Source organism: Onychomys torridus, chromosome 3 (genome assembly GCF_903995425.1).
Source record: "Onychomys torridus chromosome 3, mOncTor1.1, whole genome shotgun sequence".
Lineage (NCBI taxonomy): Eukaryota > Metazoa > Chordata > Mammalia > Rodentia > Cricetidae > Onychomys > Onychomys torridus.
In genome coordinates, this window is record NC_050445.1 from 112,462,560 (window position 1) to 112,480,395 (window position 17,836).

The 17,836-nt window shown below is 45.2% G+C and overlaps 1 protein-coding gene across 1 annotated transcript in view; it reads right to left on the reverse strand.

Moving 5' to 3' along the window:
• Antxr1 (ANTXR cell adhesion molecule 1) overlaps window positions 1-17,836 on the reverse strand; it is a 194,036-nt gene that overhangs the window by 146,672 nt on the left and 29,528 nt on the right. Inside the window, exon 3 of the mRNA XM_036182094.1 lies at window positions 15,024-15,095. Coding sequence (XP_036037987.1) covers window positions 15,024-15,095 — 72 coding nt within the window. The remainder of the gene's footprint in view (window positions 1-15,023; window positions 15,096-17,836) is intronic.

Here is a 17,836-nt window from a genome sequence, read left to right on the forward strand (position 1 = left end):
CTTCCTGGGAAGCGAGAGGCTGGGACTCCTGCATAAGAGGCTGTTATTAAAATGTCCTGTTTCCCTTGGTGGTTTCTCTGTCGGCCAGTGTTCCCACTTAGAAGCCGGGGATTTTCAAACCACATGTCTCATGTTCCTTTTGCAACACACAACACTTACTGATGGGAGTAGCACAGACAGCTGTGAGATGAGTGAGTCCAACTTCTGTGCATCACCCATCCATGCATCGATGTGTTGGTGCCTAGCAAATCCAGGTATGCAGCAGAATGGTGGTCTGCAGGGTGGTGCTGGCAAGAATCAGTCACAGGGCCCCACGGACTTGAGCATGACTTTCTGGGGTCATAGTCGTGCTGCGGCGTTTTGATAATGTTTGCTGACGAAAGCATCAAAGGAACAGCACGCACAAGCACATCAGGACGCACTTCCCATGTCTCCCCTGGGAAACAGTCATGCGATGTCTATCATATGTTTTGTTCTGTGAAAATGACCTCCACCACACAGAGACAACCCAACACGAGGTCTGCACTGTCACTGTCGTGGCTCCCTGTGAAGGAGCGTCTGTAGAATTGGACTTTTCCCAAATGCTTCATAGCTGTTGGCTCTGGGACCTCACTTACCCAGGAATGCTCTCAACATTTCCGGTGGCCTGTGGCTGCAGCATGACAAGCAGACCCACACAGGTCAGGACACTTTGCAGTTACTCTGCACCATCGAGTTCTAAAGTGAATGGTAATACTTGGCTTATACTGCACAAGATCACGGCTTCTTCAGGCATCTATGGAGGGTTGGTCAAGATGATGAGGGATGAAGAACTTGCTTGAGAAAGGCTTTTCCAGTCTGTTACTGAGCTGGTTTCTAGAAAGGACGGTATTCCCCTGTTTTCTCTTATTTCCAAAGCAAGATCCTCTTTTCATTAGTGATAATAACTGTATGTTATATTTTCTCCACACTCTCAAAAACCAGTCTCATCAAATATTTATCAGTTCATTCTTTCAAAATTCTCAACTCAGAATTTTTACTTTTTTTTTTCCTATTTACTTTGAGTTTGGCAAGTATTTGCTTTTTAGCTTCATAACAGAAAGGGTAGTCACTGCTGTTCATCCCTTTACACTTCTCTTCTAACAGACACCTTTGCTTTTCCCATCTCCTCCCACATACGGACCTTACCTGCCTCTCCCAACTGCTGATTCCTGGGTGTCACTGTGGTTCAGCTGGCAACACTGTCTAACTTCCTCTCTGCTTTCTTCTTTGTTGGTAGCTTGCCTTTGACATCATGGTCTTCAGACTTTGCCTAGTAAACAGTTTTTATCTGGGAGTCTACTTTGTGTAATATTAATATTGTTATCCCAAGTTTTATGATTAATGTTTATACACGCACGTTTTCTATTCTTTCCCTTAGCGTGTTGCTATTATTTATTCCATGCATCTCTCTCTTGTGAGTCATATGGACTTGTGTGTAGAAGGCTGCTCTAACAATGTCCTCAACCTCCAGGTACCCCTGCTTTCGTGTCCCTCACCACACTGCTTAGCACTTAGCTCTGAGACTCGCTTTACCTAGGAGACATCAGCAAACAATACCCAGGACTCTGCTCTCTGGGTTTGCCATCTTCAAATGCTGCAGCCTCGGAGGACAGCATGGAGTCTCTCAGCCTTCAGAGAATGTCCCAGATGCTGGTTGGTTTTTTATTTTTTATTTTTATACCTAGAGTTATTTGGGAAGCGTAGCCTCAATGCCTCAATTGAGAAAAATGCCTCCACCCTGGAGGCAAGTATGTAGGGCATTTTCTTGATTAATGTCAGAAGGCCCAGTCCACTGGGGCCAGTGCTACCCCTGAGCAGGTGGTCCTGAGGCTGAGCAAGTCATCAGAAACTTTCTTCCATAGCCTCTGCTTCCTCCTTGAGTTCCTGCTGTGATTCCTCACAGTGATCCTGTAAGACCTGAGAGTGCTCAGAGGAAATTAACCCTTTCCTCCTCAACGTGCTTTTGTGTCATGGTGTCTAACCACCACATTGGAAACCCTAACTAAAACACAGATTACTACCCTGTGCAACTGAGGCCATTCCTCAGTTCATCCTCTAGAGAAACGCAGCTGCATGAATAGTCAGGGAAACCCAGCATGGTTATTGTTAGGCTGGCTCTTGCTGCTTTTTCTAGCCTGGCATTCTCGGGCTTGTGGCTGAAATACGCTGGTCACTTCCTGTTTAAAGTAAATAACCGCACAGTTGGGATGAAGTCTGTTGTCTTGTTATTTTTCTGCAATGGCCAGTTCTTTTGTTTGCTCAAGCACCTCCTGATACTTCACCAAACACCATTCACCTTTAAAAACACAGCTATCTGTTGTCTGTGTCTCTTTCTCCATCATCCCCCCCCCCCCCCAGCTGATGATCATTGGATTTCAATACACATCCTTATTTTATTAATCTTATGCCTTTTCCCATATAATGAAATACTTTACATCAGTATCATTCACGCTCACCTTTTGCTACTATTGTAATATATTTCATATATATTTATGAAACTCCAAAATACAGCAGATGCCTTACTTCTGTTGAGATATGTCACAACCCCCAGGAGATGCCTGAAACCTCAGACAGCTCCGAGCCCTCTGTACACGCCGCTTCCTGTGTGTGCAGGCCCAGCCCATCCAGTGATGCTTACAGTTGCAGTCCTGTCTCTGACGTCATCCTTACTTTCAGTGAGGTGTGGTGGCTCTGGCCCCAGGAGATCTCTTGCTGAAGTCATCATAGAGGCTTGGTGCTTTCTGGCACAGCACATCCTTATTGCTTGGAACATCTTCTCAGTTCCAGTTGGCCACCCTCAAAGTCACTGCCCTCCCATGTCAGTGCACGGTGAGCAGGACTGTAACTTTTGAAGTCTGGGGTGTCATAAGAAAACTAGCAACGTTTTCTTTTTGTCTTCACAAATGAATTTGTTCTTGTCTTTGATCTTCTCTTTGGAATATTGAGATAGCCAGTACCACCATTCCAGTCCATTGGGGCCATAGTAAATAAAACAAGAAGTAGCTTAACAAAAGCGAGAGGGTCCCACTCCAGCCGTCTCATGACAGAGACAGCTGCTAGCTAGGTGGCCAAGGAGGGGTAATGTACACAGCACAAACACACTGGGTAAACAGTGACTCACGGGGACAAGAGAGAGGGTGGCTGTCAGACTTCATCACAGTACTGAGAAATGAGCACAACTTAAAACCTACACATTGTTTCTAGAATTTTCACCTCGACAGTGAAGGCTATAGTTCTTGACCACACGTAGTACCTTTCTGTCCACATTCTGTAGCAATACGGAGCTGGAGGGAGTGTGGGGAGAAGTATGCTAGATCTATACTGGATAATCCAACACACAAGGCACGTATGGACAGGAAGGATTTGCGAAGACAGAATTAGAAGGATGTGGGGCATTGAGAACTCAAATCACAGTGGGCGTTAAACTCTCACACCACACTGCCTCTGAAGATCAGCTAGTAAGGCCAAAGATATGCCCTGGCTGAGCAACCCACTCATTCACTCCCTCCCCCATCACAGAGAGTAAAAAGTCCCTGCTTCTGTCCAGCCCTCACAGGAGAAAAGCATGCCAACTAATTAAGTGCTTGCCACACTGGTAAGGACCCTGAGTTTGATCCCCAGAACACAAGGGAAAAGCCAGGCACGGCAGCATGTGTGTGCAATCCAAATGTTGGGGATGTGGGAACAGATGGATCCTTGGGGCGCACTGGCTAGAGTTCCAGACAGCAGTGAGAACACCCCCCGCCCAAGGTTGACCTCTGGTGTGGACCCACATACACATGTGTATCCTGCTTGCCACCCCCACAGCATGCAACACACACACAAATACACATTTATTTACTATTAAATAAGTAGTTCAATATGAAAGTGTAATTTGTGGGGATATAAAAGTACACACATTCATGGAGATGATAACTCTAAATTCAAGGCAGCAATTCTTTCTGTGGAAGGAGACAGAGACTGTGTCCCCAGGAACTGTCCCCTGTGACATTCTATTTTACAAGCCTAGAGGTATGACATGGGTGTTTATGACCCTTTTCTCTGTACATTTTCATACTCCAAATGTTGACGCATTTAAACGCTTGCTGGAATGAGCAGCAGAAGAGGAACCTGGGGTTGTGTTCAGGGCCTGTCAGAGGTCCCCACCACAGCAAGAGTGACAGCTCAGATGACAGTGTCACCGCCTGGTGTAACCAGGATTTTGTGGGGGGGGGGGTTGGGGTGGGGCAGAGAAATTCCCTGATTCAGCCCCTGTCCCCAGACATGAGAATACAGCCACAGCTGGGGCCAGCAGCACATGGCTAATGCATCTGACGACGGGAGATTGGGATGCAGTCATTTGCGGGTTCCTCTGACTATGGGGACGCTGTCTTCCTGACTTCAGCCAGACATCAGAAATGTTCCTGTCCACTTTTGTCCTTTATGCATTTATAGCATGAGAGACAAATGACATTTCCTGAGTACCTGCCATGTGTTAGAATCTCTGATGGGCATTTTTCACGTATCAATTTATAGCTTCATAGCTGCATCCTATGGCGGGCACAGGAGAAAGCAGACACCGCAAGTCCACACTAGAGCCTAGAGAGGAGGCTCTAGGCAGAGTCATTCTCCGATTTCATTTGCAGTACCCAAACTTGGCACACACCAGAGCATTGCAGCCAAGACACGGGGGCCATACTACAGCCCCCTGCCCCAAAGTATGGTTTGCCAAATTTTGAAAAACCATCCACTATAACTTTTATATAAATGCAAACACTGGCATATTATATTTTTTAGGTGAAAAACTTGGACGAAATGCTTTTGGCGTTGTCTTGCTATATCAGTGACAACTTGGGGTTCAAGAGGGCGGTTTTACTTTCTCCTATTGACACGATTCCAGAAGGAGAGCGGGAAACACTGGCCCACAGCACTCACAAAGGCATGTCTGAGGATCTGTCTCTGGCTCCAAGGCAGACTCTGTCCACTCAGCATTACTGTGACTCGGGCTGGCAGATTGTAGACAAATGTGTTGTGAAGACAAGGCCTGTGCATACTTCTCAGGAAGAACTCTCACTAAAACCATTAGGCAAGGAAACAATGGCGTTTATCTTGCCTTACACTGAAAATATATTTTCTACCTATATGTCTCTATGCAGGGATAGACCTGCCAATGTACATTGTGTCAGAAAAGGATGAGCCAGAGAGATCCGGGACTCACTGTGAACTTGCTGTCGGACACACTGTGATGATATGAGATGGGGTTTGCTGGGGAGGATTTGAGATGACCCTTAGCTGTTGATCAAAACTCCTAGCAACAACCACAATAGTAACCACTGTTCACCAAGCACTCATGATAGTAATCACTGTTCACTGAGCATTCATTATAGTAACCACTGTTCACCAAGTACTCATGATAGTAACCACTGTTCACTGAGCACTCATGATAGTAATCACTGTTCACTGAGCATTCATTATAGTAACCACTGTTCACCGAGTACTCATGATAGTAACCACTGTTCACCAAGTACTCATGATGGTAACCACTGTTCACTGAGTACTCATGATAGTAACCACTGTTCACCAAGCACTCATGATAGTAACCACTGTTCACTGAGCACTCTTTATAGTAACCACTGTTCACCGAGTACTCATGATAGTAACCACTGTTCACTGAGCACTCATTATAGTAACCACTGTTCACTGAGTACTCATGATAGTAACCACTGTTCACTGAGTACTCATGATAGTAATCACTGTTCACTGAGCACTCATTATAGTAACCACTGTTCACTGAGCACTCATTATAGTAATCACTGTTCACTGAGAACTCATGATAGTAACCACTGTTCACTGAGTACTCATGATAGTAACCACTGTTCACTGAGTACTCATGATAGTAACCACTGTTCACCAAGCACTCATGATAGTAACCACTGTTCACTGAGCACTCTTTATAGTAACCACTGTTCACCGAGCACTCATGATAGTAACCACTGTTCAGTAAGCATCAATGGCATGTCTGTATCATGAATCCTCCCAGCATTTTACAGAGAAAAGGGGGCATATTCAAGTTCTTCCAAACACTAAATTCCCAAGACTCCCCTCCCCTCTTATTTTTAAAATTTTAAAAGGGATTTAGAGACCCGTCTCTGAGGAATAGTAACATGGAATCATTCTGCTCCAGAACCAAGAGATGTTTCCAGAACACAGCCAAGTTAGGTGCTACAGCAAGCTGATGTAACAGAGAGGGACACAGGAAAGGACTAGATTTCCACTCACACCGCACGCTGCATGTTCTCGGCATCCCTCTGTTTGCTGAAGCAAGATCAAGACCTTCAGCCTACCCTCCTCCCACCTCCACTGACTCTTCCCTCTCAGGACCACGAGGAAATGTGTGCACAGGCTTCAGGGAACTGTTTCCCTGAGGAAGGTGGGGGTCAGGGTGGTGAACTGTGCAAGCCTCTTTCCTTGAATTTAAAACTGTACATAACAGTAAAATTGTGGGGCATTCTCAAGTATGGCTATCAAACACAGGACACAAGGGCCATGGTTCCTGGGCTCCAATCCAGGTTTCCACAGTTACACAGCAGAGTGGCCTTGAGTCCTCTCTGCCTGGGTATCCCCATCTATAATGTGACATAATGAAGAACACAGTTCTAAAGAGAGTCCCACAGGTAGTCATTATTTTCCCTGTAACAGCTGAAGAAAGTCTATTTACTGGTACATGGCAAGCCCTTATTAGAGAATATATGTAGATACCCCCTACACGTATGTGGTTCCATGTGAGCGTCTCACAGACAACAGACCAGAAGGCAGCACACAGTAGATACAGGTAGACTGAGAAGGCTATGTTCAGTAGGGAAAAAAATAACTGAGTTCAAATCTTAAATTTGTGAATAAAGTCTGATGCCAAGTAAATGGACGGATCAGCACAAACAACCAAGTCCTTCTGGGATTCCTTTTCCTTATTAGTAAAACAAGGCCAGTGGGTTGAATAAGATATGATAATCCTTTGACCCTCGGCTATTTTGGTGGCTCTGTGTTTGAATCTTGCAAAGTCTGGAAGAAAGGTGAAATTTCCAGTACAAACCAGTCCTTTGGGAGAACATCTAACCTTCACTGCCCTTCCCAAACCATCACAGATGCAGCTAAACTACCAAGATCGAGCAAATGGTCTTCATTGCCTGAAGGTAAGTGAGCAGGGTGTCAAGCCCCAATCTTGGAATCCCTGCAGGAAACAGAGCTGCTGAGACAGAGGAAGGCACACCCTCTCATTCCAGGTCACAAGGAGAATGGCCTGAGCTTCAACTGGAGGGATCCTAACCCAACTACCCAGTGGTGGGCCACAGGATAGATTCAACTCAGTCACCCAGTGGTGGGTGGGGATAGGGGACCCTACCCCAGCCACCTTGCAGTGTGTGGCAGGGGACCTAAGTCAGTGACCTGCCACTTGCACCAGGCCCTCTGCTTCTGGCATCTGCTTCTTCCTTTCTTCGGGATGACTGCAGAGTCTCTACTCAGCAGGGAGGGTGTGTGGATTTAAAAACATTACTTCTCTATTTCACAATTTTCTTTATCTTGTGATCTTAACATTTTCAGTGATGAAAACTCAGTTGATTCCAATCCCTTCTCTCCCTCTCTGGGCTCAGAGGAAATCTCAGCAGCCAGGAAGATAAGAACCAATTTTAGGGATCCGTGAAATAAATTCCCAGGAAACAAATGGAGGTACATATGTGAAATATCCCAGTCCCTATTGATGAAGAAGTTACCATGTCTCTAAAATGGAAGGTTTAGGGATAGAAAAGCATTCACAGAGATGAAAAATGCAAAGGAAAAAGTGCACACAAAGCTGAGTGCTGTAGGCGGCCATAAAAAAATCAAACAGTGACACAGTGACTGCAGGACCGGGCTGAACTGTGCTCAGAGAGCGTCAATAAAAACAGAGACTGGGACTGGAGTGACTCAGGTGGGGAAGTGCTCGCGCCACATAAGCATCAGAGCCCAAGTTCAAAGCCCTGCAAGCACAAAGCTATGTTGCCATGTACCTGTAATCCCAGTGCTGTGAAAGCAGAGACAGACAGGGTTGCTTGGGGCTCTTCGGCTAGTCAGACTAGCTCCAGGTTTCATGAAAGGGCCTGTCTCAAACCCATACACATAAAAACAAAAAGAATCTCAACAAATTAAATAAAAAGTGCTGGAGCAAAATGGACAAAGACACCCACTGTCCCTCTGTGATCTTTACATTCATGTGCTCACACACAAACGCACACATACACACAATGAAAAAAAAAGACAGATTAAACACATACTTAGATCATAAAAGAAAGCTTGAGCAGGTCAGAATGCTAATTAGCAAATCAAAGGAGTGTAATGATAAATAATAGGAGAAAAAGGTGTTAAGTTGGAGAAGTTTAAGTTTCAGATAGAATGGCTTAGATACTATACAAAGTCACTTACAGAATCAATGAGATGACTCATACTCAGATATATCATGTTAATAATTTTTTAAAAATATTTGGGATAAAGAAAAATGTTCCAAAAACTTCTGGGGAAGAACATCCCAGGGTTTGCGGGAGGAGGGTCTAGTACACAGATTGCAGTGCAGTCCATTAGCAAGACTAATAAAATCAGAAATTAACACTGATAGAGATTACATGTCCACACAGTTGCGGACCACCTAACTATTTCTGGTTCAGAATAGCCTCTCAGGGTCAGACGTCTCTCGGGACCGGGACTCTGTGGCCTTACGTGGTTGGTTGCGTAAAGTGCGCGCGCAGCCATGTAATCTACACGCATGTGTGGAGTACCCACAGGAGTCCCTGTACGCATGCGCGGCCCAACCTTTAAAAAGCCAGTGCCATCTTGCATGAGCCCCCTTATCTCCTCACCCACGTGTGTTTCACGCAGGCCTGTCACCTCTATCCTCTTTAATAAAACTCTTCCGTGGTCTTGTTGTGTTCGGGACGTGTTCCTAGCAACTCTTACATACTAACAAACACCCCAAAGTAAATTATCCTGATTGTTTTCTTTGAAAAAAATTGATTCTGAAAACTGAGGGAAGGGTAAACAACAACCATGTGGGAAACACCTTCCTGAGTCATTACCTAGCAAGAGTAAAGTCTACCTACAAACGAGGCAGAAGTTAGCATTCAGAATGAGACACATCAGTGAGAAGGAGCATCAGCTTCAACAGATCTGAAGTTCGAGTTACATCAACAACAGCTTTCATTATTAAGAAAAGGTAAGATACAAAAAAAAAAAATCCCCTTCATCTCAAGATGACAGAAAAGGGTGAAAGAGAGGGAATGAGAATTCATAATGGTAATATAAAATAATGAATCATAAACTCTTTAAAACGTATAAAACAGAGTGTTTATAAATTTAAGAAATAAACCATTAGGTAACTGGGAAAGTTAGAACTGATAAAATATTTATTAAAATGATGTGTGTGTGTGTGTGTGTGTGTGTGTGTGTGTGTGTGTGTGTGTGAACAACTGTACAGGGCTGAGCATGTGGCTCAGTGATAGAACAGTTAACTAGCATGTCCAAACCCTGGGTTCCATCCCCAATATCCAAGGGAAGGAGAAAGACAGAGTGGGAGTGGGGAGGGGGCAGAGAGAGGCAGAGGCAGAGACGACAGAGACGGAGAAGAAGACAGAAGAAAAATTCTATAAAAACTAGTAATTCCCCCAAACGTTATATCTTAAGCTACTTCTGAAGTCATGAGCTGAACTACTGATTATCCATGTTGAAGTCCCATGGATGCCGCTACAAGCATTTTATGTGAACACTAACAACGTAAGTGATGTAAAAGGAGATGTTCTGCTCAGAGTGGGAAGAGACACTGAATGCAACTTAGGAAAAGAACAAAACCTTCCTAGAGGACACAACACAGAAGTGATAAGCACCCATAAATAACACCGAGTGCTGCTGAGTAAGAATGCAGTGAGTTCCAGGACAGGCGCAAAGCTACACAGAGAAACCCTGTCTCAAAAAACCATTGAAAAAAAAAAAAAAAGAATGCAGTATCATCGGTGCCAGGGCCAGGCCTTTCAGACGACTCAGATGAAAACCCCAAGGATATTTGGAACACTAGGAAAAAAAAATCTAAAAGCACATGGTTGGAAAAATCCACCAAAGACTAAGGAGATTTTTGCTCAATATTAGAAATGAGGAAAGACCGGTCCTCCAGATGTTGAAACTAATTAAAACAATGTGGTTTGAGTGTAGAACTGCAGGAAAACAAAATGGAACCATAGCAGAGCAGAAAGCAGTGCCCAAGTCCACCTCGGCCACTTTTATGTGGCTGGTTAAAAGGTTGTTCCACAGCAGCGCTGGAAAAGCGGTTCCCAGCACAGGGGAAATGTCAGATGTTGGCCCCATACCTTACACAGTAATAACTTATGGAAAACTTACAGTAAAAAAAAGCAAATTGCCATAAGCAAAAGTAGTAATAACAGAACAATTATGAATAAGAATGCTAACTTTCTGAATAATATACAGAAAACAGAATTCCCTTTTATATGAAAAGAACACACCATAACCAAATACAACCAGAAATATGAACATCAGCCAGCATTTTAAAATCTTTTTAATGGCTTCTACTCCATGGTATGTAAAGACAAAGAAAAGATATATGACCATGTTAACAGACCTGGTTAAACCCATCAGCTCTCTGGATTTCTGTTAAAGTGCTAGTTAGAGTCCCTCGGACAGGAGCTCGTAGATAGACAATGAAAAATTTGAAGTGTTTCAAGTCATGTCATGATTTAGATTGGGAGTTTCCAGGGACTCATCTGCAGCCGTTCACACTGCACTGCTGTATTATAACAACACTTCGGCCGGCATTACACACTCTGCTATGCTAATGAAGCAGCCTGCAGAGCTGGCTTGTTTAAACTGAGGAAGCCAAGAAACCATGGAAGGGGACATGATCTGACACAGGCTCTGACTCAACCAGGTTCAGAAGCCAGAGGTCAGAAATGAGTTCTGCCATTGGCCTGTTACTGGACCTCAGGGAGCTTCCAGGACCTCAGTGTCCTCATTTGTGAAAGGGGAGGAAAGCCCAGGCCTTCTGCAGGCCGTCACACCCTGCCATGGCCTGCCACGGCCCGCCACAGAACAGCACATGGGAAGGCCTAGAAAGCGAACAAAGCTGTGGGGCGTCAAAACCCCAAAGGTGACCCACACAAGTGAATTCCATATTTTCACTTCCTCTTTTCTCTTAACCTGAGGACAAGTTTCATGGTGTGGTGGTGCCTGAAGTGTCTGGGAATCCTGGGGAGAGGGTCCCCTCCTACTCTGGCTTTGCCTCAGAAGAGGGCTGCCTCTTGGCAGTCTATCTGACCCAAATGCCAACAGATACCCCCTTTTTGGCTAGATTCTTGGGGTAATTCTGGAGAGGCTGCAGAAGGAGGCTCCCAATTGTGTGCCCAAAGCTGGAGGTCTCAGGTCACTCCTGTGCTACACAGGGGTAGATCCCAAACAGCCTGGGTAAGTGTTCATTCACTGAGAGGACACCGAAACCACTGTTCACACTGGAGATACAAGAGTGGTCTGAACCTGGGTTACAGCGAACTGAAGCAAAGAAAAAAAGAAAAAATCCCCAAACCCCAAGGCTCAAGCAACATAAAAGTAAAGCTACACTCTAAAAACTTCCTTAACAAGTAAATGCACCAAAAAATGTGTGCTCAGCTCTCATGGGGAGCTGTGATTGGTGTGATGCCAATCCTGAGAGTCTAGAACCGTGACAGACCAGACAGCAGTCACAGTGACCACCCTGTGAGGTCGCCCAGACACTGGGATGAAGGTGAAACAATACTTGACAGAGACATGCAAGTTTCAAGGGGAACCAATGGACATTTTAGGACAGAGAAAGTAAGCATCTGTAATTAAGAATTAAGCAGGAAAGCGCAATGGCCGAAGGAGGATGATGGAGGGAGGGATACTGGCCCAGGAACAGCAGAAATCATCCAGTCTTACCATGCACAGAGAAGACAGTGATCATTCTCAGATACCCTAGGGAGGCTGACTGTAAATGGGATTTTTTGGGTACGAGAATCTCCATCTTTCCCTTCTAAGAAGAGCATTTGCTCTTTACAGCATCCCTCTGAGACAGTAAAGGATGCAATGCTTTGGTCTTTACATGCCATCCTTCAGCAGGTCTGGCTTCTGCTCAGAGAAGGGGCAGTGAACAAAAAGTCTAGTCTATCCTGCCACACCCTTGTCTCCTCTGCACACGATAAGATTGGGTGAGCACTGGACCCATGCTTAGCCAGGCAATGCAGTCACCACAGGAGACTCAAAGGCTGATTGGAGCAAAGTAGGGGTGTTAAAGAAACCAGTGGTAATGAAGAGTTAAGGCGCAATTAGAATCCAAATAGACTGGGAGGAACACTGTCAGCTCAGCACTCTGATGGTGTTTATCCGTCTCTCACCTGCCCTGGCCAGCTGCCCAGCGGCCATGGCAATAGCTTACAGCATAGGAGCTGCATGCACTTGACCTTGTGGTCACACTGACACATCCAAAGGATAATTGGAGTGAATCGACACCAGGATGCCATAGTTCCCACAGGATGTGAAGGACAGGTGAGACCAGGTTCTCATTTGGGACTGATGATACAGGCACCCCCTACAAGGATGCTTAGCACCCACAGTCTTGGATTAGCTCAAGACTTTCTTCTTATCCATGTAAGAGCCAAGACAGTGACCAAAGAAACCATGGTTGACTCTGTGAGGCACAGCATTGTCCTAGCCGTGTGCCTCCATGCACCTGGCCTAGTATTGGAGACAAGGGTGTGGCAGGATCAGCTAGACTTTTTGTTCATTGCCCCTTCTCCCAGCAGAAGCTAGACCTGCTGAAGGATGGCATGTAAAGACGAAGCAGGGTCACGACTCTCACACAAGCTTCTCAAAGTGCCTGGTCAACCCTGAAGGAGGCTTCTTGGACTTGGGGTTCTCTCTTTATAGAGAATGTGCAAGGAGAAGGGGAACAACGGTGCCTGGGCCTAGTCTGGGTTATGTTTGGTGTCCACGGGAAGGAGGCGTGGTCTTCCTTCTTCTGTGAAGAAGGAATGACACCCACTTTTATTTATTTGTTTGTTTATTTATTTGTTTATTATGTATACAGAAGAGGGCGCCAGATCTCATTACAGATGGTTGTGAGCCACCATGTGGTTGCTGGGAATTGAACTCAGGGCCTTTTGAAGAGCAGTCAGTGCTCTTAACCTCTGAGCCCTCTCTCCAGCCCCGACACCCACTTTTAAAATGGGGCTTCTGGGCATCTCAGCAGCATGCATGCTGAGAGAGGAAGACTTGAAAGTGGATTTATAGATGGGTCACACGGGTATGGAGAGTCATGGGCACTGGCTTAGACTTGCTGGTTTGAGCTAGAAAGCTTGTTAATTCTAATCTCTATAAAAGTGTGTTACCAGCTGAAATCTTCTAGCCCTTCCTGCACTTGCTATGGTCTGGCTTGAGGGCTGTGAACTGGACACATGGTCCTCAGTGTGATGCCACTGAGAGCCAGCTGCTAGGAGGTAGGGCCTGGGGGAATTAGCTGTGTTACTGCAGGATGGCCCTTGAGATTAAAGTAGCTGTTGCAGGGCCCAGACTTTATTAACTGAACTGTATGAAGAGAGGGCCTAGCCATTAACTCTCTGGGTCCCATCTCACCATGTGGTCTCTGCTCCTGTGATGCTATGTGTCACATCTGATGTCCAGATGCTGGCATATACTCCTGACTCTCCAGAAATGTGAGCCAAATAACCTCTTCTCTTTATAAAGTACCAAGTCTGTGGTATTTTGTTAGAGCAACACAAAGATGGCTCAACCCTTGTCCTTCCTCCATTTTTTTACCCAATATACCTATATTAAGTCATCAGGAATGTCCCTACAGTGCTTCCCTATAGTGATATTTTATTTGTATTGAAATGTGATTTTATTTGTATGTCAATAAAGTCGCCTTGAGGTCAGAGCAAGCCAGAGCAGAAGCCGAGCAGTAGTGGGGCACGCCTTTAATCCCAGCACTTGGGAGGCAGAGCTAGGCGGATCTCTGTGTGTTCAAGGACACAGCCAGCATGGCAGACACACGCCTTTAATCTCAATACCAACCATAGAAGACCTGGAGGTCTGTACAAACAGGCAGTGACGAGGAGGTCATGTGGCTGGGTTTACAACCAATGAAAGAGGAGAACAGAAAGTTTTTAAATAGACAGGACGCAGAGAAGTAGGTCTCCTGTGGAGAGGAAGAACCGCAGAAGCAGTGAAGGGTAAGGTTTTCCTCTTTTGCTCTGACCTCGTGGTTTTTGACTCTGCAATCGGTTCTGTGTTTCTTATTTAACAAGCCGGATATATCTACACTTCCCTCCTGTGGACCACGCCACAGTTTTTGGAAAAAGTACTCAGTAATGCGAATGCAAGAAGACTATCCTTTGCCCTCCCCATGCCTCATGATAACTATGAATAAATGGCATGTGTCAGTCACCAATGGTCTTCATGTGTGGAGTGGAATATCGTTAAATTCCAGAGAATATTTGTAAAAACTGACACTTTCCCATACTTGATTAACATTCCCTTCTATTTATTTGGTGCCACAAATTTCCTTTACTATTCCCATCAATGATAATCACAAAGGGATATTTCAGGCTCTTACCTCCCAGGTGGAGTATTTACTGCATTTCTGAAACTCTAGTTTTACAAAATAAATCCAATTCAAATGGGGAAAAACACAATCTCCATAGAAACTCATTTGCCAACATTCTATTCCAACTCAGCAGATGGTTATCATTCAAATGCAAGGTTCATCTCAACATGGTGTAGTCATTTAAAACATTTCACCAGTGTCAGGAAATGTCATCAGAAGTCACTGCAGAGTGAGCCCACAGAACGCCCAGATGCAAAGGTCAAGGGTCGAATTAAGAGAGCACTGTTAGAATGATGGACTGTTGAGATACAGGTGGCACAAGTCTCAGGGCTATTCGGGGAAAATAGACTTTGAAACGACGTAAGTGAAGTCTCCGTACCTGTCCTCAGTTAGCTTCATTAAGGTTGTCCCTCGAGTGGAGAAGACGATGAAGGACATCCTTAGCTGCGGGCTGGAAAGGAGAAACTCTGTTAGGTCAGACAGAACCCCCAGTGCATGCTGGTCCCTTCTCAGCTTCCTTCCTGTTTTTATCTTTGTCTCATAGTTCCTAGAGCTGAGGAATCACCTAAATGGGGGTTCCAGAGGATGCAGCAAGAGTTTAGCCAATGGCCAACTTGAAGCTCTGATCTGAAGGTGCCAGCTGTGTCTCCCTTCTGACAGGACACTGTCACAGGTGGATATATTACAGTAAGAAAAATGAACTCCATCCCAATCCAGGACTACCCAAAAGAGGGCTTGTCTACAGGGTGTCCATGAAATGGGGACTCCTGTGACAAGTCTGACAACATCTCAGAAAGATCACTGTTCACTTACTTCTTTCTTGGCTGCCGCTGAGGGAGGAGGGCCTGTTGGGCCACAGAGAGTCTCTTCTGCTCAGTGGCTACATGACTTATTCAGTAGTCAAAAGTTTTCAGTGTAAAATTCACTCTTTGGGTAACGGCAGTCTCACATGAGGAATGGCAAGAAGCACTGGCAATCTACACAGGGCTTGGCAACTAGCTGCTGTCCTGCAGTGCCCTCATGGGAAGGCCAACTGGTCAACCAGTGGAGCACCAACCCGTGTCTTCACAAGGCACTGACTTCATAGAGCTGAGCTGGCTCTGATCCCTGCATACACAGACCTCTTTTCATTGCTCAGCTTTGGGCCTGAGCCACAATCGCCTGAGCATCACTGCTATCTCCTAGCATCCCTGACTCTGCTGCATTCTCCATGTTGCTCCCCAGACTATTTATCATGAAATAGAAATCAGGCCTTGTCATTTACCTGCTACAAAAGCTTTGGCTACTCCTAGGATGAACCTCCCATTATTTCTATGTGCCTGACATATCTTTGATTGGGGTTTTGGCTGTGACTATTTTAGCAGGGTGGAGATTGGACAGGGATGAACAAGTCAGCAAGAAAGCAGAAGTTAGAGGAAGAACAAAGACACCCAAGAGACCAGAGTCAACGGCATGGGATGGGCAAAGTGGGAGAGTGGCCTTAAAGGGGGCAGCTGGCCCTTGTGGATGGCAGAAGGACATGCATGCAACTCTTAGGAGCTGAAGGAACATCTGCCTGCTTCCCTCAAGGCTGTCAGTGACCGGGAAATGGGGCTATTTTCTGAGAGTGATAGATAAGAAATGTAGGTCTGGAGTTCAAAAAACCGATGAAGAGTACGAACTGTGGGAATCAGAATAAAGGGAGATGAAAGGGTTTCAACTCAGAAGGATCCTCTCCAGTCAGCAGTGACTTATTTATGCTAGTATCAACCACCATTGTTGCATGGGTTCCCTCTATCCCACAGTATTCTATTTAAGGAAAAAATAAAATCATCGGTTCAGCTTTTTGAGAAACCTCCACTGATATCCACACTAGCTGCATCAGTTTACACCCCACAATGGCATATAAGGATTCTCCCTTCCACACATCCTCACCAGCATTTGTTTTCTTGGTAATGGCCACTCCAACTAGAAGGAGATGGAGTTTCAAAGTAGTTTTGATTTGTATTTCCCTGAAGTCATTTTTTTTTTTTTGAGAACTCTTTTTCTTGATGATTAATTTTTGAGTTATTTCTAGGCTTTGGATGTTACTCCTCCTTCAGACCTGTAGCTGGCAAAGGCTTTACCTGATTCTATGATTACTCTTGATTGAGAGCTTCCTTTGCTGTTCAAAAGCTTTTAAATTTCATAAGGCCCCGTTGGTTAATTATCTGTCTTATCTCCCGAGTAATTAGAATCTTGTGCAGAAAGTCCTTGCCCATGCCCGTATCTTGTAGTGGTTTCAGAGTTTCAAGTCTTCACTTGAGGTCCCTGATCCATTTGGAGTTTATTTTTAATTCAGGGTGAGAGATATGGATCTAGTTTCATTCTTCAAGGCGTAGCTATCCAGTTTTCCCAGCACCATTTGTTGACTATTTTTTCCTCCACTTATTCAAGAGTGTACCTGGCACTGCCAACAGCCCTTGGGCTGTTGCAGGAACAAAACTCAGTGACAGCTTTGGCCCCTGCACACGAGGGGTCTGCTATGGTCTGGATATGAAGCATCTTCCTGAAAAGCTTATGTTTTGAAGCTGATGCAAGCAAAGTTCTGAGGTGGGGCTTCAGAGAAGTGATTAGATTGGATCATGAGACCCTACCTTCATTCATGGCTTAATCCAGTGATAGATTCAATATTTGGACAGTCTGTTGAGAGATAAGGAAACTGTGGAAGGTGGAACCTAGGTAGAGGAAGAGGGTAACTGGGGGTGTTTCCTTGAAGTTATATTAGGTCCTTGCCTGATGCTGTCTCTGCTTCCTGTCCATGATAAGGCAAGCACTGTTGCTACACCACATGCTTGGGCCAGGAAGCTCTACCTCACCATGTTGTATGAATCCTAATTGGCCTTACAATAAAAATCTGGAGCCAGATATTGGGGTAAATGCTGAAAGATCGGAGAGACAAAGGAACAAGCCACTAGAAAAACTCACCACTACCGAATCCTCAAGCTGAGTGGAAGGTGAGATCTTATCTCCATGAAAACTTCTGAGTCTTCAGGTGAAAGGCTCTTGCTCCTGTCTTCTCACGCCTTATATGCCTTTCTCCACTCAATCATTTCACTTCCTTCCTAGTGCTAAATTTAAGGGCCTGTGTGCTTCCCAAATACTGGCAGCAAAGGCATGAGATCTCAAGTGCTGGGATTAAAGGTGGTGTTCCCTCAGGCAAGCTTTATGTGA